At 54.2% G+C, this 22,912-nt stretch overlaps 2 protein-coding genes across 3 annotated transcripts in view; one reads left to right on the forward strand and one right to left on the reverse strand.

Moving 5' to 3' along the window:
- MORF4L1 (mortality factor 4 like 1) overlaps window positions 1-1,278 on the forward strand; it is a 35,080-nt gene extending 33,802 nt beyond the window's left edge. The window contains exon 13 of the mRNA XM_027089258.1: window positions 722-1,278. Within this exon, the coding sequence (XP_026945059.1) occupies window positions 722-740 (19 nt within the window). The 3' untranslated portion in view covers window positions 741-1,278. The remainder of the gene's footprint in view (window positions 1-721) is intronic.
- CTSH (cathepsin H) lies at window positions 1,236-20,592 on the reverse strand. 2 transcript variants are annotated; one of them, XM_027089261.1, is made up of 12 exons: window positions 20,409-20,592; window positions 17,048-17,079; window positions 16,271-16,376; window positions 14,642-14,712; window positions 13,957-14,061; window positions 11,333-11,419; window positions 10,513-10,568; window positions 8,611-8,692; window positions 7,269-7,337; window positions 4,422-4,528; window positions 2,484-2,609; window positions 1,236-1,670 (listed from the first exon to the last, which is right to left on the reverse strand). In XM_027089261.1, exons 1-12 carry the CDS (start codon window positions 20,497-20,499, stop codon window positions 1,595-1,597), a joined length of 1,008 nt encoding a protein of 335 aa, XP_026945062.1. In that variant the 5' UTR covers window positions 20,500-20,592; the 3' UTR covers window positions 1,236-1,594. The 2 variants fall into 2 exon arrangements, with proteins under 2 accessions (XP_026945062.1, XP_026945063.1); XM_027089262.1 differs by having other exon boundaries at window positions 20,372-20,469.
- Between the last annotated feature and the right edge of the window lie 2,320 nt (window positions 20,593-22,912).

The raw sequence follows: 22,912 nt of genomic DNA on the forward strand, positions 1-22,912 counted from the left end.
CGTTCAAATTCAAGAATATGGTATGCTTCTCAATTTATTCAAGTCTTCCTTTACAGTTTTTAGTAATTTAATCATTTTCTTCATGTAGGACGTGTGTGTGTGTGTGCGTGTGTGTGTGTGGTTATTCCTGGCTACTAGTTTTGTTGCTACAGTGTAAAATACTTTTCTTCTGAGTTTTGTTGAAGGATTTTGATTTTTTTGTGTCTGGTAAGCAGCCACTCTCTGAACTCTTTCCATTAGTTCTGAGTTTTGATGTATGTTCTCTTGAATGTTTTCAGCCACATTAGTATACCGTCCGCACATATTAATGTGGTTTATTCCTCACCACAGCAGCCAGACCTTCCAGATTAATGTTAAGCAACTGTACTGATCTTGGGCCTATTTGTTCCTGTCTGCCTTTAATGGAACTCCTTTTATACCACTGCCCCGGGTTTGGGGATCTTTCTTGTATTAAGGAATTATGCTTTCATTTCATTTAGTGTTTTTTAAAAATCTAGAGTAGATTAACTAGAATAAAATAGATTGAATTTCATCCGATTACTGTTTATTAAGGTGATTGGCTTTTGTCTTGACTTACTGTTGTGGTGTCTTATGTTACTAGACTTTTGTAACAGATTAAACCACACTTGCATTGTCTAAATAGGGCTTGTCATGAAAATAACAAGTCTCAAGCTGTTAGCTCTCCAGGAGGCCCAAATGACGTGAAAGATTTTCTTATTAGGTACATCTGTGAACTGTAGGACCAACAGCACCAACTCGTGCCACAGACCCTACTCCCTGGAGCCCAGAGGCATCGGGAAGCAGCAGAGACTCCACGGCCACCCTCTGGATGGAGACCCCATTTTCTCAAGAGAAGGAATGGTGGAGGTGGCGGGAGCATCAGGGGAGGAAGAGATGGGAGCAGTCCCGGGCGGAGGGGCAGGGCAGTAGGAGCAGGAAGCTGGGACGGGGGAGGCCCCATGGAGAAGTACAGGCTTCCTGGCCGGTGTCGTGGGTTTGAATCCTGGCTCTGCCAGGGCCTGGCACACTAGCTCCTCTTTCCCCACGTGGGGATGAACGGTCAAGATCTCAAATGAAACCTGTTCTTCCTCCCGGGTCCCGCCTCTGGGAGACAGTGGCACCAGCACCCACGCCGTCCTCCCAGCCAGAGAGCCGGCCACCCCTTGGTGCCTCCCTCTTAGGAGGCCAGGGCCCGGAGGCAGGCCCAGGCCCCAGCACACAGCCTGACTCGGGGAGGTGCTCACGGAAGGTTTATTCAATAAAGACCACAGAAAAGACTGTCAGTGGAGCTTCCTCCAAATGGGAAAAGCAGCCCTTCTGGGAAGAAAACATTCTTGGTCCACGTGGCGCTGAGTCAGTTAAAAACCATGCTTAAGGGCACATGGCTGGTGGTGACCTCTGTGTCAGAAGACGTGCGTGGGCTTGTTGCTCCATGGAATTCTTCCTCATCGTTTTCTTTGGGTTTCCAGGCTCGGGGCCCTGGCGGGGGGTCTCCCACCGCTCACTTCCTCCAGGGCAGGGTTTTAGGCCCCAGTCTGCCCGGTCCTCCCTCCATCCACCAACCAGTCGCTGCTGCTGCTGCTGCAGCCCCGGCTCACACCAGGGGGATGGGGTAGGAGGCGCAGGCTGCCAGGCCGCACATGTTCTTCCCGCGCTCCAAGAGGAAGTACCTGCACAGAGGGAGGGGCTGAGGCGTGGCTGGCGGCTTCCTCTCCACAGGCCCTTCTGGAACCAAGGTCTGACTCCAGGGATTAGGCCCTCTGAACTTGCTCACAAAACAGCAGTACTGGGTTTATCTGACCACCAGGAAATCTCTGACCTGTGAGTAACTTCTCCTTCCCTCCACCTGGCTGCCCCCTGAACTCTCTTCCTTATTTTGTCCATATCTCACTTGTCCCAGAGTTTGCTGAGGGCCCCGTTCTTAGCTCTGCCTAGGCTCTCACGTAGTTATTTAATCACCACTGGGACCCCTCGGGTAACAGATGAAAACCCCCTTTTCAGGTGAGGACACGGAGTCTTAGAGAAGAGACAGGGACAAAGTCCCATCCAGGTATGTACCCAGGCCACCTGATTCCAGCCCCATTCTAGAAGGAGGGGCTGTCAGCCATCAGGTAAACGTGGTGCTTGGATTTCTCACCCACAGGCCCTCCCAGGTGCTGGCTTAGTCCCAGCAGCGTCCTGTGTTGTGAACTGTTTCCTAGTGGTGGTCATAGAACCTCCTGAGCCAAATGGACTCCTGTTCCGGACACAGAGTCATCAAAATCTGGGGTCCAGGATGGGAGAGGGGCTGCTGGAGGCTTCTTGGGGGTGTGAGGGTTACATCCTCAAGCTCCCCTCTTCCTGGCCTGGGCTAAAGGCTCTGTTTAGCAGCCCCTTCTTGGAAGCCACATTTGAGGTGGAGGAGACCCCCTGCACACTCCGAGGGCCCCCAGACCTGAGCAGTCACGCCCCCTCCCAGCACACGGGACCTGGAAGCTGCTTACCCCTTCATTCCCCACTGGGGACCCCAAGAGTTCTTCACGATCCAATAGGGTGTCCCATTTTCTTCTCCATACCCAACAGCCAGGACTGCGTGGTTTACTTTATCTGGAGTTTTATGACAGGAAGTACTGGAAAGTGAAAATGAAAGAGGCTTGAAATATGGAAAATATGTGGGACTTCTGTGGCGGTCCAGGGGTTAGGACTCTGCTTCCACTGCAGGGGACGTGGGTTGGATCCCTGGTGGGGGAACTAAGATCCGGCCTGCCGTGCAGCACAGCCAAAGGAAAAAAAAAAAAAAGGTGATTCGATCACATCCAACAAGTGAATTAGAGCAAGGTTTCCCAAAGCGGGGACTGGGAGGCATTTAAGGTGGTGAATTAACTCTCGTTTAGTCACAGGGAAAGAGAAGTATTCTCTTCAGCCCCTTGGGTTCTTCTCACCCAAAGGAGCGAGATTTAGCGTGGTGCTGGCCCAGCTCTGACACCTGACGCTTTCCGATGCCTCTTTCATAACAAGGAGAGAGCAGCCCTCCTGCTGCACCTTCTGAGGGCAACAGTGTCCGGCTGGAGTTTCACATGGCATTGCTTTGTTGCCACTGTATGTAATTTTAAGATTACCTTGTATTTGGGACAATTACACAGGTTTCTCATTTTAGCTAGTGAACTGGTTCTCATGAGGAAATTCTGAAAATTTCAAGAGGACAAACTGCAGTGGTCGTGTGATCACTGAGCCGATGTGTAACTGAGTTGTTGGTATGTGCCAGGCCCAGGGACGAGGTGCGAGACACCAGCAGCCTGAAAAACTCTGCTCCTGGATTTAGGACGCCTCCTTCGGCAGGGAGGATGGCAGAGAGGCTACTTCCATACAGTGGACCGAGGGCTGTGACGGCTGGGGGGCTGACAGGAGCCCGAGGGAGGGGATCCAACAAGGTGGGAACGGGGTGGGGCAGGGGCAAGGCTTCCCTGGGGAGGCAGGGGACTCGCATAAAACTATGAGCTCTTCAGTGGGGCACGGGCACGGGGTGGAACAGGGAGGACGCGGGTGGCTTTGACGGGAGATGAGCTTGGAGAAAGAAGGACCAGATCACGAGGGTTTCCCCGGCCGAGCTAAGACACGAGATGGGGAGATGCTGGAGGATGGAGAAGTTGGAGTGGTGAGAAGGGTGTTCCCGAAGGCTGACTCTGGCTCCGAGTGGAGGACGGACCAGCAGTGAGAGCACAAGGACAGAGCAGGAAGGAGGCAACGGTGGGCAGAGACACGGGGAGGGAGCGGAGAGCACGCTTCTGAGCAGTGTTAACGGGGCAGCGTCTGGTGAGGGACGGAAACATGCAGGATCTCAGGTTTCCACGGGCCATCCAGCTTGATGCTGCAGCGAGGCCCTTAGATCTGTGGGTCTAACACCCGGCAGAGACCAGGCTGGCGGATGGAGACTTGGAATTTCTCAGCAAACAGCTGGCCGTGGAGTTCAAGGAGTGTGTGAGAAGAGGGCAGAGCGCTGAGGAGAAAGCCCTGGAGGACACCTGCACTTGGGAATGGCCAGATGACAAGGGGCCATGAAGGAGATGCTACCGGAAGTGGCCGAACTCATATTGCAAAACAGGCAAGAGGCCTGGGTGAGACGACACCAGTGTTAGAGAACTCGGGCTTCCTGAAAAACCCTGCGGTGGAGGCTTCAGCACGGGATTCTGGTGTCTGAGAGCAGCCATTTCCTATTTCACATCTTCAAATTTCTGAACACAGGTTTTCATCACGAGAGGCAGCTCTTCTGCTGAGGAAGGGTGAGCTCTGGGCTCAGATGAGGGCCGGGACCCCAGCCCTGACCAGCCATGTGACCGCCTCTCCTCCTCCCACTTGGGGACCGTGGATCCTGACCTTCAGGGCTGCAGGCTGATGCACTGGCGGAAGGTGCGAAATGCCCGCCCAGCCCCTCCCCGGCTCACCTGGAGTAGACACCCTTTTTGTACATCAGAAAGTCATCAGTCACCTCGAAGGCAAAGCTCACAGGGTTGTACAGGGCCACCGCCTCCACCATCGCCTCCTCGTCGTTCTGTGGACAGAGGGGCCGACAGGTGGACACACGTGGCCTCTGCCACCTCCCCACCCTACTTGTGAAATATGGCCCTTTGCCCCAAAGTAGGGGACAGAGGCTCAAAGCGATGATTCTGAGGAGGGAAGAGAAGTCTGTTTTAGGCCAAAAAGTTGCCGCCAAGGGGGAGCTGCCCTTCCTTACAGCAGAGCCAAGCCCTGGGTATTGGGGGCTGGTATGGGGGCCCCTGCCCTCTTGCGCCTGAATGGCCGGGATCCTTGGGGTTTTTTATTTGGCTTGTGAGCGCCTCCTCCCAAATCCTGGCTCCCCTGTGACCTCCCTCGGCTTTGCTGGGCTGGACCGCGCGCTCCTATCTCTCCCCCTCCCTGCTCTGCTCCCAGGGAATCCTGCACCCTTCCGGGTCAGGCCCAGGGTACAGCGTGGACTCATTCACTCGCTCACTCACAGCCACATGCCAAGGCCCTCCCATGGACCAGGGGGTGCAGAGATGGGTGTGACTCCCCCACTCCCACCCGCAGGAACCCCTGCACCCACAACGCCAGTCTAAGGAGCTTTTTTTGGTAGAACTCAGGGGTTAGAAGTCCATGAGCAGGTAAGGCCCAGACGGTGGTAGAAATGTGTGTGTGTGCCCGAGGAGGATGCATCCCTGTCCAATGGGGAAGGTGGCATGAGGAAGTCAGAGGCTTCCTGGAGGCTGCGGCTCTGGAACAGAGCTGCGGAGACTGGGCGAGAGCAGCAGTTGCAATCACCGGGGGAGCTTTACAAAATCCCAGTGCCCAGGCTGCGCCCCAGACGATTACATCAGCATCTCCAGGGTGGGTCCCATGCAGCAGGATTTCTTAAAGCATCCCTGCTGGGACCCACTGGGTTAGCGTGAGCTAAGGAGGCCATTCCCCTGGCTGGAGACTTAGGGAGTTGAAATGAGGGTGAGCTGAGGCCAGGGCTCTGCTGAGGGAGGGTCAGGCTGGAGGGGCTGGGGCACCAGCCCTTCCTCCGTCCTGCCTCCCTGGAGGGGCAGGCAGTGACACGGCTGCAAAGAGCAAACGGCTGCCTGATAAGCAAGAAAAGGCCTTGTGAGCACAGACAGGTCAGGGCAGATGAGACCAGGAAGGCACGGAGGCCTGCTCACCTAGAGGGGGGGCATGTCATGGAGCTAGCCGTTCCTGTGGCCATCCCTCGGCCCTGCCAAGGAGGGCGGGACGCCAGTGCTGGCCTGCTCTTAGGGCCCTGCAGGTGCCATGGGCAAGGCTCTCCTGGGCACCAGGCAAAAGGGATACCTTTGAGCTCCCGGTTCACTGCCTAATGGGATACGAATGGGCCAGAGTCGGTCAGCCCTTGGTGAGTGTATCTAAGAGAAGCTGGCTCTTGTTTTTTGTGTGTGTGTGTGTGTGGTACGCGCCCTCCCACCGTTGTGGCCTCTCCTGTTGCGGAGCACAGGCTCCGGACGCGCAGGCTCAGCGGCCATGGCTCACGGGCCCAGCCGCTCCGCGGCATGTGGGATCTTCCCAGACCGGTGCACGAACTCGCGTCCCCTGCATCGGCAGGCGGACTCTCAACCACTGCGCCACCAGTGAAGCCCACTGGCTCTTGTTTGAAGATAAATCTACCATAGTCAGAAATATCCCAAATACAGGGTGTAGATTTTGGAATGACATGGTTTCCGTTCAAATCCAGCTTCCACTTCTAGCTTTGTGGCCTTGGGCACGTTACTTAACCACTCTGAACCTTTCTTCACCTATAAAATGAAGGTGATAATGACATTTATCTCCTAGGGCTGTCTTGGTAATACATGTTAAGTGGTTGGTATAGCTCCTGTCAGCACTCCATAAATTTCATTACTGTTGCTGACTGCATGGCGCCTGCTTTAATTAAATGGTGGCTACTGTCATTACATAGTCATCACGTTTGTGATTTACGCACACATTTGTGGGCACACACCCTCAGCCTACTGCTCTCATCAGCACACGTCACACCTACACACACCCGTGGAAATATTCTTTCACTCTTTATGCATGTTCGCCCGTGCTTGCAAACATGCAAACAGTGGAGTCACGAGGGCTGTTCACACTTATTCCAGCTCCCTCTCGGACAGAGTACGGTTTGTACTGTACTGAAGTTATGGACTTCCCCATCTACTTGAGGTTAGGTGTGGCTGTGTAACTTGTTTTGGCTTTAAGAGCCAATGCATAATTTACCACTCTTTCCGTCTGCCTGGGTCCTGGAGTGAAGCCAATGACACAGAGAACAGCCCTGCTTAAACCAAGGGACATGCCACACGAATGAGACATAAAATCTGATTGTTTTAAGCCATCCAGAGTCTGGAGCTGTTCCTGCAGCATAACCTGGTTTATCCTGACTGACACACATTCATACTCTGTACATTCACATTCCATCTCTCACACATACCCGATATCACACACATCCTCACATCCTCTTTGGTAGGATGGGGATTAAGTGTTGCATTTTACAGACAAGAAAACTGAAACACAAGATGGAAGAGTTGTACAGACCCAGGTCAGAACCAGAGCACCCGAATGCTAGTCTCTTGCTCTTTCTCTCCTGTCTTCCATCCTGCCCCCGTCATGGTGACTGAGATTCAAGGATAATCAAAACTCTTGAATCAAAGTGATGTGCTGCTCAGAAAGGCTGCCCTGCAGTGCCCATTGGCCATCTGACGGCAGTGGAGACTGGCCTCCTGATCAGAACACATTCCCTATCCGAGAGAAGGATCGGTACTCACCATTGTGATGTTGGCTACATCCTTGACAAAAGCAATGGCCTTACTGGGCTGGAACTTGCACTCACCATCCTGTTCAGGGTGGCAAAGGTCATGGGATACAGGTTAGGGATGCTCGGCCCCGGGCTGAGACTTCAGGCCTCCCCTATGCAATTTGATAACATTTATAAAGCGAAAGCCTGGGTGATGAGGTCACTTATGAGAGCACTAGAGGCCTCCTTGCCCTCAAGGACCTCACAGTCTAGTGGGAGGAAAGGGTCCTGTGCTGGCTTTGGCAGAGGTGGGCTCGCATGGCACCTGCTGGGAGCACAAGGAAGGGGCCAGTCTCAGCCCAAGGAACTTCACCTGCAAGAGGCAGGCGCAGAGGACACACGGAGGGAAGATCAAACCCTTCTGAGGCGGGAGAGACGGTCAGGATGACAAGAAGGCAGGACCTGACGTTTAGGAACCAGCAAGTTGGGGGTGGGTGGGAGCATAAGGCTTATGAAGGGGAGAGTGAAGTAAAAGCCAAGACTGGGAGGACAGATCTGTGCGACGGGGGGGGAGGGCAGGCCTCGAAAGGCAGGCCGAAGAGTCTGGAGTTTCTCTTGCAGGCCCTGAGGAGCCTTTGAAGAGTTCTGAACAAGGCAGGGTGTGGTCAGAGCTGAGTCTCAGAGGCCACTCTGGCGGCCCCTGGGTGGGTGGGTGGGTGGCCCAAGGAGAGGGCACCCACAGTGATCTAGGGTGAAGGGAAGCCAAGGTCCGAGTGCAGGCAGGGACACAGAATGGACCAAAGGAGCAGATGCGAGAAGGTCTAAGATGGTCAGAAGGCTGACTGAGGTGAGGTCTGGGTCAGGGAGCCGCCCCAAGAACGGACCACCGGCCGCCAAGACATTTTAGGGAAGGGTGGTCCTCCCATCGCTGAGAGGGGAGATACAGGAGGAATCCCGGGTTTGTGGGACAGTCGAGGTGCCCAGCCGTGCAAAGGCGGGGTTGAGGTGATGGCAGGGGAGGCCCTGGACAAAGTGGGTGTGGGCCCAGGAGTGCTGTCCGCACGAACGGGGAGGGAAGAAGCCAACAGACGGCATCCCGGTGCACTCACGGCAGGGCGGGGCAGCCTGACGGTGCTGCCACACACAGGGCGGTAAGAGCCCCCCCCCCCCCCCCCGGCTGGCTGACAGCTGGGGCTTGGGCAAGTAGAGGAGGGGAAAAAGTGAGCTGCAAGAGACAATTCTGAGAATCCGGGTGGAAGTGGGGAGTCCTCCAGGGGGGTGCAGGGGAAGAGATGTGTTCCGAGGCTGGGACAAGAACAGAGATGGGGAGCATTGCAGATCAAGAAGATGGAGCCCAGGCTGCCCAGAGTTACCTGGCCCTTGTAGGGGTAGGTGTCTTCACCCATGATGCCCTTGTTGTACCGGATGTACTCGAAGGCCTGGCTGGGGAGACCCCTGCAAGAAGCATACACAGCTGTGCCTACCTGAGACTGACCCCGATGGAGGCGGGGCCTGCAGGGGCTGGAGCTTGGAGACGTTTGCCCTGGCAGGGCTGGGAGGCCGTGGTTGGGGCATGTCCCAGGGGCAGAGAAGTCTCCGAGGGGCTAGCAATGCCACCCTGTTTGCCCGGCCTCAGGATACAGCTCAACAGACTCAGAAGAGGCTATCAAGGAGGGTCCAAGGTCCAGCCACACGTGCTTCCGTGGGACAGAGACCTCTGGAAGCCAGGCCCCTCGCTCTGTCAGGAACAGGACCCGACAGGATCTGCCCAGCTGACTGTCGTTGCCACCACCTTGCCCACTGGGCCCCGCCTGGGCAGGCGCTCTGCAAACGTGACTTTCCAACCCCTCAGAACCCCGGGAGGTAGCTGCTGTTACTTCTTGAAGCTCAGACAGGCTGAACAACTTGCCCAGGGCCCCAGAGCTACAGCCGGGATCTGCTTCCAAAGGTGGATCTTCCACCTCGTGTTGCCTCCTGGAGTAAAGAAGACTCAACAGCTATCCAGCCACGACTCCCCATCAATCTCCTGTCCCTTCTGGGTTTTGTCCAGAGCATCTGTCACCACCCCACCTGCGGCACAGCTAGAACATCAGCTGCTGTATCCCTCGTGCCTACATATAGGGCAGGTGCTGTCGTACTTGCTGAATGAACGAAAAAATGAAGTAAACCAAAGCAAACATCCCTCGGAAAAATGGTGGGGCCCCAGGATGCCCTTTCAGACCTGTGACGGGTGGTGTTTATAAGTTGCAAAGAGGAAAGAGACCAAAAAGCCATGAGGCTAACCATGATATGATGGTGGACCAGCAACTAGGCCGTGGCTTCACCCCCGACTCCCAGACGCAGCCCGAGCGTGGAGGCCCTCGTGCTGGCTCTGTCAGAGCAGGTGGAGCACCGGGCCTTCCCAGGACTCGCCCGAGAGAGGGATGGGCCGCAGGTAGGCGAGCGGAGGCGAGGCTGGGAGCGTGCCCTAGGGGAGCACGAGGGCCTGGCTTTACACACGTATGTTCTGGGAAAGCCGCTCATCCCGAGGAAAGGTCTCAGAGCACGTGAGGAGGAGATGAGGGCTGGAGACACAGAGAAACGTGGGTAAATCCCTAAGAACCCGTGGGTCGGGGGAATTCCCTGGTGGTCCAGTGGTTAAGACTCAGTGCTTTCACTGGACTCGGGTTTGATTCCTGGTCGGGGCACTAAGATCCTGCAAGCCATGTGGTATGGCCAAAAAAATAAATTAAAAAAAGGGCCAGGAAAGCAGGCCCAGCAGAGACGCAGCCTTTATGCCTGAACCCTGCACCACATCTACAGGAAAGCTCCTTGACGCGGCCTGCCAAGCTGGGGTGGCTCGAGCTTTAGAGAACCTGTGGAAAGGCCAACCAGACACCTGTGTGTGGATCGTGGTTTTGGAGGATGATGTGCTTCTCATTCTATTAATTCTTTTGGCCACTCGCCAGAGGCCTTGGTGGCCGGTGAGGCCAAGTGTGCTGTGGGGTGAAATCCGGGTGACACCAGGGAACGAGGATGGACCTTGGAACCAGCCAGGCCTGGGCTTGCATTACAGCTCTGCCCGTTCCAGCTGAGGGACCTTGGGTGTGTGAGGTGACCTTCCCCCTCCACAAGCGGGGCCGATTTTGCTCCCACCGAGGGCAGAGGCTGTGGCAGTGCCCGGCCTGTACGAGGCCCGACAGAAGTGACCCCGGGAAATGAGCAGGGGCTTTGCCCCCCCACCCCCCACCCCCACCCCCCCCCCCCCCACCCCCCCACCCCGGTCAGGGCCGTACCCTTGGCAGCCGTGATTGTTGAAGTTCTGGGCGCAGTCCACCAGCTGCTGCTCGGCCTGGAGGGAGGAACGCACGCCCGGTGAGCTGGGCGCCTCCAGCGCCCTGCCTCCCGAGTGGACCCACGCCTGCGGCCCTGCCCGCCCGGGGCCCAAGGGCACCAGATGCTAAGCTCCCGGAGGGCAAGGGCTGTCTCCCCAGCAGCCGGCCCCTGTCGGGGAGAAGCTCAGCGACGGCCTGGCAGCCAAGCGGGCAGGTGAGAGGACGCGGGGGGCCCTGGAGGTGTGCACGTACGTGTGGCTCCTGGGGTCCCGTGGTGGCAGATGGGAGGGGGAGGGGACAGGCCTTCCCTCAAGCCGGTTCCTGGCGGCCCTCACCAGCCTTGCCGGCCCCTCTTCCCCACACAGGAGGCAGCGGCTGGGCAGTCACCCCTCACTCCAGGGGCTCAGGGGTCCCTGCTCGCTCTTCCCTGCCTGAAGGTGACCAGCTTGAGAGGGGCCACAGCTCCTACAGGGCTGCCTCTCAGGCAGGCTCTGCTCTCGGAAGGCCCCAGGTGGCCACACCGAGGAACACCCCGACCCACCCAGGGATGAGCCCTTGGGCCATCCCCTCAACAAGCCTCATTCCTTCTGAAGTGTCAGCTGAGGTCTGCACGCTGCATGTCCGTGAGGCTGGGACACCTGAAGTCCAACTGAAATGGCACTGTCAGCAAAAGCCACAAAGAAGCCTGATGGCCCAGGTCTGGTCCTCCGAATCAGGCCTTGGAGCGAAGCTGTGACCCCTCTCCCGCATCCCTCCCCCAGCACCATGGCTGATTGCTCACCAAAGAGGGCAGCCTCCCAGTTGCTATGGCGACAGCAGACTCCAGGGCCCCGGTGGTGGAGAAGGTCCAGCAACTGCCGCAGCTGCCCTAGAGGCCAAGGGGAGGGGGAGGGAGGTCAGGGGCCAGGACCCCGCGGGCTCCCGTGACTTCAGCTGACAAAGCCCTGGCCCACACTGTCCACGCTGACCCTCACGAGGCCCGCGAGGCCGGCATCCTTCTCCCCGTGTTGCAGACGAGGAGGCCGAGGCTCGCACAGGGGAAGCAGCAGCCGCCACCGCTGACGAGTGCCCGTGCACTCCCAGTCCTGGCCCCCCGCTACCAACCCCCAGCGGCCTACACGCCAGAGCCCTCCCTCCCGACCCCACTCTGTGCTCTTCTGTTCCTCGGAATCTTTTTTTGGCATGCGGGATCTTAGTTCCTCGACCAGGGATGGAACCCACGCCCCGGCAGTGGAAGCGCAGGGTCTTAACCACTCGACCGCCAGGGAAGTCCCTCTACTTCTGAATCTTATGCTGATTCCTCTTCTTCCCACTGTCTTCCAACAGAAGGACTCGCCAGAGTCCTGTTTCTAGAAGCTTCTCTCTCACCTTTCCACCTCCAATCTCACCCACAGTCCCAACTGTTAAACTGACAACTCCCCAAACGCTCAGCCCTCACCTCCACCCAGGCCCAGACACCCTGTCTCCCAGATGATCCCACCCGTATACGCCCCAAACCCCTCAGACTCTGCGTGTCCTGACCCACCCGTCCATCTCCCCGTCCTCTGCCACGGTCACTGCCGCTGCCCAGCCTCCCGGCGCCTCCCGAGGGCTCAGAGTCGGGCGCTGGAACCTGCCAGCCTGGTTCAAATCATAGCTCTGCCCCACACCCACCGTGCGACCTGGGCGAGCTGCTGCCCACTCTGACCCTCGGTCTCATCATTTGTAACATGGGAACAGCCGTGCTTGCCTCACAGGGCTGTTTGTCAGAGGGGTAGATGAGATCCTGCCCGTCGTGCAGATACCCCACGGGCTCCGTAATATTAGCTGTTGTTTGTGTTTTTCTCTCAGCCGCATCTTGGTCTCTGTTCTGCCCCTTGCTGGTTCAGTCTTCCATATTTTACTTCTGAAACTTCTCCTAAGATTCCCGTTGAGTCCTCACTGCTGTCTCCCTGGAAAGAGCCTTCACCCTACCCCGGGCCCCAGTTCTTCCTCTCAAAGCCTTCCCTCGGCAGGGAGGGAGGGCCTGGTCAGAGCGCCTCTGGCTGTCAGAGGCTGGGCTTGGCCACCACTGCAGGAGGCAGGGCAGGGCCGAGTGGCCAGCACTGGCCTTGAGCAGAGACCCGGATGGAAGGGCCCTCTGTCATCTGCTTGCCTTGTACCTTCAGCGCTTCCTCCTCTGTAAAGTGAGAAACCCTCAAGGCTGCTGAGCTAATGTCAGATCCGGTCGCCGTATCTGTAACCGCATGGTGTCTACAGCGAGAGACCACACACACCCATGAGGGTAATCGCCTTGTTCTGGCCCCTCCGCCCCGGGGTTCCATCCTGCCCGAGGGTCAGTTAACACAAGGACCCGGAATGTTCTTGGCAGACTTCCCCTTCTCACCTGCCCACAGGGTGAGCAGGTTTCAGGCTTCCACATTTAACGCTGTTGCTTTGAACGGTCGTGGAATTCTCAGATGGTCTAAAAGCTGCCTTTGGGGCTTGGGGCAGAGGGCTGACTTCATTCTACCCCTCCGACTGCTGGGAGGGGAGACTTGTCTCGGCTTCCGGGTGCTGGTTTAAACGTCTAGATCACTAGGCAGGTTCTGGGAACCCAGTGAGCCTGGGAGGATTTGGAGCTGTGCCATGTGGCTTTAAGGAAAGGGAGAAAATGTTTCTCATGGAGAGTTTCAGTGGAAAGCAAAGTGCTTCCAGGAGGGAAACCTTCACCTGTATTTCCTGGGATCGAGAGGTCGGCATCTTCCTGAAGAAGGCCACTGTACTGTCACTTCCAGGGGACAGCAAGGGGTGGGTCCAGACTCTCCAGGACAGAGCAATGTGCTGGGACCCTCCAGCCAGCGGCCGGGTCCTCACCTCTGTGAGTGCGGGGAAGACGCCGCCACTCCCCTCGCCAGGCATGCTGTGCCCTGCGGGGGGTGCTCCTGAGAACAGGTCTGAAACGCTGGGTTCCATTCTGTTCACTAACCACCTGCAGCTCCCTTGTGGGAAAGCAGCCAGCCAGGGAGGGGCTGGGCCCTGGTGCCTCGTGCAGCGTATGGAGGATGGGGAAGAAAAGATGTGTGGGCAATAGGAACGGGGTCCCGGTGTGCAGTTACTGAAGGGCACAGAGAACGTGATGTTTTGGGTGACTGTAGAAGAGACCTAGGGCCAACGGGGAACTTTACACAGCGGGGTGGAACAAGGGGGATGCGTAAACTTCAGCCCAGTGAAGAAATACACTTTTATCCCCCAGAGCCATCCATAAAAACAATGACCTCCCAGCCTTTCAGAGGAAGGCAGCTAGAGAGATGATGAGAAAAAAAATAGAGTTGGGGATATACTCTCTGTGTTTTGGGATTCTTTTGAGTTTTTCTTCCTGGCATACTGCCTGAGAATGTGGCCATTTGGTGTGTGTGGGGGGAAAGGTGGGATTGTCATGCATACCTGATTTTTTACTGGTGAGACAAAATTTCCTTTTTTCCGCCAGTCCATGGAGGGTGGGTAGGGACCAGTACCCCGAAGGTAGTTACCTTTGGTGGCTGAGCAATTCTGAAACAACGAATTACATTTTTTTCAGGGGGAAGAAGAGAAACCGTTTTGATGGAAAAGTATGTAATTAAAGTGGAATCACCAAGAGAGAATAAGAAAGACTGTAGCTGTCAGAACCATCCCACCTCCACCCATTGGTTCCAAATGCTAAATGACAGGTCCTTCTGGGAGCCCAGATTGGGGGTAGTTAGGACGGGGTAGGCGGATTTAGCAAATAAAAATACAGTTCACTCAGTTAAATTTGAATTTCAGATAAATGATGAATAAGTCTGTAGTGTCTGTCCTGTGCAATATTTAGGATATACTTATGCTAAAATATTATTTGTTGTTTATCCGAAATTCAGTTTTAAGGGGCAACTGTATTTTCTCCAGCAACTCTAAGTTTGGGGTCTGCATGAGGCCATGAGCATGGACTGACGAACTGCTGGGAGCTGACATGTCTGGATCCCCCAAGAACCTGGGGGCCCCCCAGCTGCAGTTGGGGAGGGGCCAAACCGCTCTGGAAGCAGAGCGGGCTATGAGCTGATTCCAAAGGTTTGAGCGAAAAGACTCAGATTTGGTCACAATGAATAACACCCACCTGAGGTTCTGACCAAAGATACTTGCGTTTTAATTCAGCAAAGCTCATGTCTGAAAACTGGTTCGGTCCCACTGAAAGAGAGAAGGAAAAACCATAAACGAACAAAAAAACTCAACAAAAAAGAGGAGCTCAGTAAGTCACTAATAAAGAGAAAAAATAATGAAACCCCACGTTCACGTGTGTCCGATTTATAGCCCCCTGCAACTTGGCTCCTTTAAATTTTTAAATGTCGTGTACAGTTGACCCTTTCAAAAAAATTTTTTTTTTAATTTATTTTTTAGTGAAGTATAGTTGATTTTACAGTTGACCCTTGAACCGCATGGTTTGAACTGGGCAGATGCACTTACACACAGATTTTTTTCAGTAGTAAATACTGCAGTGCAACATGATCCCAGGTTGGTTGGATCCTTGGATGCAGAACCGTGGAGACAGAGGAACTGGGTATACAGAGAAACCGTGTATATGGAGGGCAGACTGTAAATTATACTCAGATTCTCAGCGGTGCAGAGGGTCAGTGCCTCTAACCCTGCATTGTTCAACTGTAATTCAATATACCAAGGTCAACTTCACTGTGCTTCAGAATTCCCTGGGGAGCTTGCCTTCTCTTTCTTTCTTTGTTTTTTTGTAATATTTATTTATTTATTTTGGCTGCGCCAGGTTTTAGCTGTGGCAAACGGGATCTTTGCTGCGGCATGTGGGATCTTTTAGTTGCAGCATGAGGACTCTTAGCTGTGGCATGCATGCGGGATCTAGTTCCCTGACTAGGGATTGAACCCGGGTCCCCTGCATTGGGAGCGCAGAGTCTTACCCACTGGACCACCAGGGAAGTCCCATGGGGGAGTTTTTCCACAGTACAAATGTCTGGGCTGCACCCTGGAGATGCAGACGTAATGGGTCTGGGGTGGGGCCTGGCCACCCATATTTTTAGATACCCCATCAGTGAGTCTGGTGAACGGCAGGGTACAGAACCAGCACACCTGCGCCAACTGCCTGCCCACCTGCCACCTCCTTCAGTCTTCCTAACCCGCGAGGGGAGCGTTATCCTCTCTACTTTACAGTCAAGTAAAACTTCAGAGCGGGGTCACACAGTCAATACTGGGCAGAAGTGAGATTCAAGCTCTGGTTTCCTTCCACCTCATGCTGTTGCCCACAACACCAACTTGGCTGACACTGCCGTCATTTCTGAGCCCTCAGTATACACGCGGTGTGTGTGTGTTTCTAGTGAAACTAACCCGGAGGGAAGGCAGATGTCCTAAGAGGCTGCTCGAGTCCAGGGCACGTCTCTAAAGAGGCTGCCCCGACAGCAATCCAGGGGCTTAGCATCTGGGCTGGACCCACAGATGGCAGGAACAGGGCAGGGCTTCTGTACACCTTCCGTAAACTTCACAACCATCCAGGGGTACCAGCATCGTCCTAAAGCTACAACCCCTTGAATCTCAGAAAATAATGGCGGAGCCAGAATCTGAGGTCAGCCAAGCCCAGCTTCAGAGCCTGGCTTGCTGCTCCGTCCACCCCAAGCCCCTAGTGGGCCCTTTAATCAGTGGCGCCACTCATTGATTTCCTTCCCCATCTGAGATGCTCCCTCCTGCTGTGGGCGAGAAGCCCGCAGGAAAGGTGTCCCCACGGTACTTTTGAATGTGTGGTTCCCGGCGTTGTGGGCATTGATCTTCCTCCAGTTGCTGACAAACGCCTGCAGCCTGTGGTGGTACTCCTCCGAGCTGTATTTCTTTTGGTGCTGAAACAAAACACATGAGCAATAAGTCACAGAAACAGGATGCAGCTCACCAGAGGGAGACAGTTTTGTTTTCTAAGAGGAGGATGGCAGGTTTTCTTTCTGCCACGATTCTCAGGCCAAGTCTGTAACACAGGCAGGACACTGCCCTGGGTCTCTGTGGTGAAAGTCAGGAAGTTACAAAGCAACCCCCCCCGCCCCCGCCCCGCTGCCTCTGGGGACCTGTGGCCAGAATGAAGCCCATGCAGCTGCCAGAGAGTCAGCCAAGAGACCAAGAGGCCCTGGTGAAGGACCTGCCAAGTGCAGGTCACCTCTGGACGCCGCAACTGGTACTAGGTCAAGTTAATGGCAGACATCACCATGTTTCAAAAATACGCACACTAGTGTTTTCCAACTGATTTTGCAGCAAACACACAATGTGACGTGAATACAAAATACAGAAATGAATCTCAAGGCTTGAAAGGCTGCTAGCCAACTTCATCACTGGGGACCACTGTTTGGAAGGAATTCACTTAACTGAATCGTTCCCAGTGTTTGACCGATTCCCGGTTGGGAAAGACCCAGGGAGATGGGGTTGGAAAATCCCTCTTCATTATCTCAAATCCAGCACAGTTTCGTTTGATAACAGGAAACTTAGTGAAGTGAAGAACTTCAGAAAGAAGTTGGACACTGACCTGCAACATCCATGACTTAAAGTGAAACTTCTCTGCAAAAAGAAAAAAGAAAAAAAAAAAATTAGGCCTGGGTGTCTCGCAGTAACGTCTATAGCCAAGTAGGGCACATCAGAACTGATTTGCATTTTAGGGAACTGGGCTAAATTTAAAGCACCCAAAATGGTGTTATCTAATGCTGAACGTGAAGAGGAAGTCAAACTCTTACCGCTTTTGTACTCCAAATTAATTTTGAAAAACTACATGCCATTAACCTATGGTATTAAAAGTCAGGATAAGTGGTGGTCCTTAGTGGGGGTAAGAGGGGGCTTCTGGGGTGCTGGTGATGTTCTATGTCTTCATCTGGGTGCTGGTTTCACGAGTATGTTTAGATTATGGAAATTCATTAAAATGCATATTTAATGATTTGTGCCTTTTTCTGCGCTATACTTCAGGAAGAAGTTAATTTCAAAACCTATATATCCCAAGTGTGGGCAAAATTTTGTTAAAGGGACAGATGGTAAATATCTTAGACTTCGCTGTCTCTACAGTCTGTTACAACTACTCAACTCTGCCCTTGTGTGTGAAAACGAAGGGGTGTGACTGTTTCAATAAAACTTTATTTACAAAAAACGGGCTGGCCAGTCATTTGTAGACCCCTGCCATATCCACCCTTGTACATTTTTAAGCTATCTAAAAACTGCACTTCAAATGTTCATAGCTGCAAAGGATGTATTCCAGCTTATTGTAAAGAATGACATATAAAAATAAGACTGTTACATCATTCTTTTAAAGCTGGCCAGAAAGATCCATGATACCATCATGATTTGATATCCACCATCAGTAACATGAACAAGCCCTTCTACAAGAGCTGGATATTTCAGATAGTTTCTTTTTCTCCTTGAACTCCCATCTCCACCCACATCTCACAGAATTTTACCCTAAGGGAGTATCTGTTTATACTTGGTCGCTCTAGCATCCTTTTATGCAACAACAAGAACGGAAAGTATAAATTTAAATTACTGTTACTCCCTGTGACCCATATGCCTCTGACTATTATAAAAATTTATTCTGGATTAAGTCATCATCATCACCATCATTATTAACACTGATTAAAACATGTCAAACATACCTTATGAAAAGTATTTGTTAAACATAAAAAGTAAACTTGTATCGGAAAGGCATCTCTTAATGAGGTAAATTAAACTTTCCTAACAACCCCCCTCCCCATGGATTTATATATTCATGGGTGAGTATTACCGAGTTTCTTGAATGGGTTAGCATTAATTCTGGTCTTTGCCTCAGCCCTTTAAAAGGCTTGAGAAATTCTGCTCAAATAAACAGGATTGTTCATTGCTTATTGCTTCTGGGAACAGAAGGCAATTTTTAGAGCAATGTCACTCAATTCCTTGCACTCCTTCCTACGCCCCAAATCACATGGTGCTCTATTACGCAACATTATTTCTAGGACCCCAGCAGCTGATACTTTGGTGAGGTCCTCTCTTCTCTTGGAAGTAAAGGGTTTGGAAATAGATTCCCTGTCTGTGCCGGTATCACTTGGAACTTTTTTGTGTTTCCCCACTGATCCACACCCCACAGTCTGAAGATCACTGTTGTATGGAATTTAGGATCTCCCCTTGTGGGTCACAGATCTGTTCGGGAAAGCAAGTGATAGCCATTTTCCCTGGGGAAGAAATGCACATTTCTCCAATATATGCCCTGCGTGGGGTTTCAGAGGATTGCAAATCCTAGTTAAGGCCCTGCTACAGCGGATGGCTTCAGAGTAAGACAGATTTAAGGCAGATGGAGTTTAGGACAACTGACCAGTGTTTGCCTCCAGAGGTTTCAAAAGCAACAAGCAGCTGTGAAAACCCAGTATTAGTTCTCATTCGCTGGAGGTCAGCAGAAGAAAAAGCCAGAGATGATCTTGGGCGAGAAAGATCTCTGGTGACCCTTCACCCCAACCTCAGATAGATCCATTTCAATCCATTGTGACTTTTGGAAGAAAGCACACATCCTTTATGTACCGCCCTGTCTCGGGGACCACGTGGGAGTGTCTAGAACAGGGATTAGCCTGTTTTTGTATGGCCCACGAGCTAAAAGTGTTCACACTTTTGAATGGTTTTTAAAAAATGACATTTTGTAGCACCTTAAAATCATTTGAATTCAAATTTCAGTGTCTATAAGTAAAAGTTTCCGGGAATGCAACCCGCTTATTCATTTGCACACTGCCTAGGGCTGCTTTCAACACAGGTAGCTGCTACAGAGCCTGTGTGGTTCACAAAGCCTGAAATATTTACTGTCTGGCCCTTTACCTAAGGAAAAGTTTGCCAAGCCCTGCTTTGGTGTTAAGACGGCTTCCAGCACCAGCCCTCCTCCTCCACGCAGGACACAGCCAGGGTAAAGCAAAGCCCTGGCTTGAGGGCAGCTGGGTTTTCCTTAGGTTGGGACTGAGCTGGAGCTGGGCGTCCTCCCAGGTCTGCAAGACTGGGGGACTTCCTTGGACAAATGGGTCGGGAGGAATAAGGCAAGATTCTGGTCGAAAAGATTCAGCCCCAGTGATCTCTGTCCCATCCCCAGGCTGCTCTTTGGCTACAATTCTTTGTCCTCAGGGTGAGGGGCTGGTGGTCTGCTGAGGTCAGAGCCTGTGGGCAGTGGGCAGAGGCTGAGGGTGGGGAGTGGCAGGGCAGGAGGGAGGCTGCAGGGGCGAGCCTTCAGCCGGGGGAGGTGGCTGGACCCCCAGCAATAGAAGGGGTGTAAGAGCAGCATGAAGCTGGGCCACTCACAGCCCACCTGGCCATAAAGGGGAGCCCTGGGGCTGGACCTTACCACCCTGAGCCCTTGGAACAAACACCCTCAGTCTTCAGGGGCTAAAACTGCTATTGCTCTAAGTGCAAGTCACTCCTCCAAACAGCCCGTCCAGCCCATTGTACAGACAGGCTCTCAAGGCACCTCTGGGGATCCCCTATGTGCAAGTCCCTGGAAGCTACTAGGAAAGGCTGGAAAGTCCCTGCTTGCCTCCGGCACGGGCAGATCAACGTCCTCTAAGTCTCCAGATGGCGGGTGGAGGGCAGAAGGGGCCGCAGACTGCTGTGGCGTACTAGTCTCTGCAGCGCCCCGAGCAAGGGGGACCCTGGGCACCTAGCCACCCGCTCCTCTGCTCACGCGAGACGCCCGCCCTCCAAACCTCCCCCTCCTCCCGCCCCCCTCCCCGTCACACAGGTCACCCTGGCTGGATCCCCTGTTACCAACCCGCAGAGCTCTTGAGCCTCGGGCCTGGGAAATGCGCTGCCCGGCTGCTCCCGAGCCCAGAGTCACCACCCGCCCAAGGTCCCCAGAGTCTCCGACCTGCCGGGCCCCTTTCCGGGGGCGCTCGTCCCCGTACCTAGGGAGCTCACTGCCAGGTCGGCGGCGCCGCAGGAGGTGGGGCCCAGGAGCCAGGCTCCGGCGCAGAGCAGCGGCAGGATGGCCCACATCGTGGCGGTGGCTGCGACTCGGCCGGCGCACTGGCTCCGGAGGCCGCGGGGCAGGCAGCCAAAAGCCGCCTCGGGGGGGAGGGAGGGCGCGAGGGGCGGGGCCGGGCGGGAGTGGGGGGGCGGGGGGAGGAGGCGGGAGGCGGGGGGAGGAGGCGGGAGGCGGGGGGAGGAGGCGGGAGGCGGGGGGAGGAGGCGGGAGGCGGCTGGACCCTGCAGGACTGCCCGGAGCGCCAGGCTCGTGGGAGTGGAGCACCTTCGACCTCCCGTCCTGGCCACATCACTCCCCTTTCTCCTTCTCTGCAAGGAAGGGCAGAGGAGAGTTGGACCGCTCCGTGCGGCGGGGTCCTAGATCTGCCGGTCTGTCAGGACTGGCAGGCACTATGGGCGAGGGTGGTGCCTGTCCCCACCCCAGAGCCCCCATCTCCCATCCTCATTAATCACATTCCCCTGGTTGTCCCTTGAGCCTTGGGATGAACTTAAACTAGAGGAAGTAGATAGCAGTTTTTATGAGCTTGTTCCACCCCTAGCCCCGCCCGCCCCCCAAGAAAGTCTAAAGTCTTTCTGCTGAGAAAGTCCTATTAGTAGCTGTAGAGCCATTTTTTCTTTTTTGCAAATCTGAAAAAGGAAGAATATGATTTATAAGAGTCTGGGTGTGAGATGAATAAAACAACATCTCCAGTGAAGGAAACATGCACAGGGGTTGCTTCAAGGGAGAGGAGAGGATGATCAGACCTGCCTGCAGCACCCAGTGGGACCAGGTTCTTCACTTAGGTCATCACCCTGCCAAGTGGCAGGTTGTGGACCTGCCATTTTACAAATGGGGAAACTGAGGCTCCGAGAGTTGATGGTAACGTTCCCAGTAAGCGTGCAGAGGGAGTCTGAACCCAGGTTTGACCTACTGCACTTGCTCACCCTGCTCCTTTGCAGCCCGAGGCATTTCGGTGTGGTCAGAGCCTGTTAGGGCTGGCCTGTCAGATCTGAGCTGTCTTATGTCTCCCTCCCTCAGACAGGAGGAAACCTAGTTCTCACCCAGACTCTGCCTGTGAGGCTCCTGGGGAAGCAGATTCCTGGAGTTCTGTCTTGGGATTTGACTAGCAGGTCTGGGTATGGCTCTGGAATCGGCACTTACAGGGCTTCAGGGTGACCGCTCAGGGTGGGCCCTGAATCTGCATGAAAGTTAGCAGTGCCAGCAGACACTGTCTTTTCAGATAAAGCAGATCTTTGTCAGTTTATAAATCAGCCCCTGTCTGGATGCCCCTTGGGTGTGCTTTGAGGCAAATGTCTGAGAAAAGACCCTGCATGGTTGCTATTTGGAAAGTTAAGCCCCTGGCTTTGGGATAAAGGTGTCCAGCCTCTGGGATGGCCTATCCTTCAGGTGTGCAGGAACCACCTCATCTTTCTCCCCATCTGAGCCACCTGGAGAGTGGCAGGACCAAAGGCCCTAGTATTAGACCTCAGACCCCAAACTCGTTCCCTGTGCTGGGTCTCCAGTGACCCTCCTTTGTGGTTCATTCCAGAAGGCCTGAGATATGAAAGGCACTGGCCTGGTCAGTTATAGACTAATGTTTGGTTCTAGTCCTACTACAGATTCACCATGTGACCTAAGCCAGTGGTTCGCCCCCACAGGACCTCAGTTTCCTCATCTGTAAAATGGGAGTAGGTGCCCTGCCTCCCAGAGTGGTTAAATATAGTTTTACAGTTTAGTTATAGGTAAAACACTGGACCCAAGCACGGCACCATAATAGTGACTCACCCCAAATACGGGCTCAGTCTTGGGCTCTCTCTCCATCGTTTGCTCCCTGCAGCCACTTTCTTGGTGAGTTCATCTACTCCTATGGCTCCAGCCGGGCGTCACCTCTGTGAGGGTTTCTTTGCGGTCTTGGTCCTCTGTATTCCCACAGAGGGGAGGTTGAGGACTGGTGCTGGACACAGAGTGCCGAGCCAGGAATGGTGGGCAGAATTCTAGTTTCCATCGCTCAGTTATTTGATCGAACACAAGCTACAGGCTGCTGGGCAGGGACTTTGCAGGTGGAATTAGGCTTCAAATCAGCTGATTTGGGGGGATTATCCTGTATTAGCTGAGAGGTCCTGATGTAATCACAGTGGCCATTCAGAGCAGAAGAGGAAAGCGGGAGGCTCAGAGAGATGAGGCAGAGGGAGGTCAGAGCTCTTTGAACCACGAGAAGGACTCTACCCACCATGGCTGGCTTTGACGGGGGCCCTGAGCCAAGGACTGTGAGTGGCCTCTAGAAGCTGAGAATGACCCCAGCCCACAGCCAGTAAGGAAACGGAGACCTCAGCCCCACAACCACATGGAGCTGAATTCTGCCAACGACCTCAATCAGCTTGGAAGCAGATTCGTCCTGCGGCATCTGCCGGAAAGGAAGGCAGCCTTGCTCACCCCTTGCTTTCA

The sequence above is a fragment of the Aethalodelphis obliquidens genome, unplaced genomic scaffold, assembly GCF_003676395.1.
Source record: "Aethalodelphis obliquidens isolate GAN/ISIS:26980383/991018 unplaced genomic scaffold, ASM367639v1 scaffold65, whole genome shotgun sequence".
Lineage (NCBI taxonomy): Eukaryota > Metazoa > Chordata > Mammalia > Artiodactyla > Delphinidae > Aethalodelphis > Aethalodelphis obliquidens.

Bases quoted from the DNA above. Each gene is read 5' to 3' on its own strand.
- CTSH (XM_027089261.1), bottom strand. From the start codon at position 20,499: ATGTGGGCCATCCTGCCGCTGCTCTGCGCCGGAGCCTGGCTCCTGGGC. The intron at 11,420-13,956 runs GTATGCATGACA...CTTGGCCTCTAG, and splicing joins TCTCACCAGTAAAAAATCAG to GGCAGCTGCGGCAGTTGCTG. The intron at 1,671-2,483 runs GTAAGCAGCTTC...CCCTCTGTGCAG, and splicing joins CCCCAGTGGGGAATGAAGGG to GTACTTCCTCTTGGAGCGCG.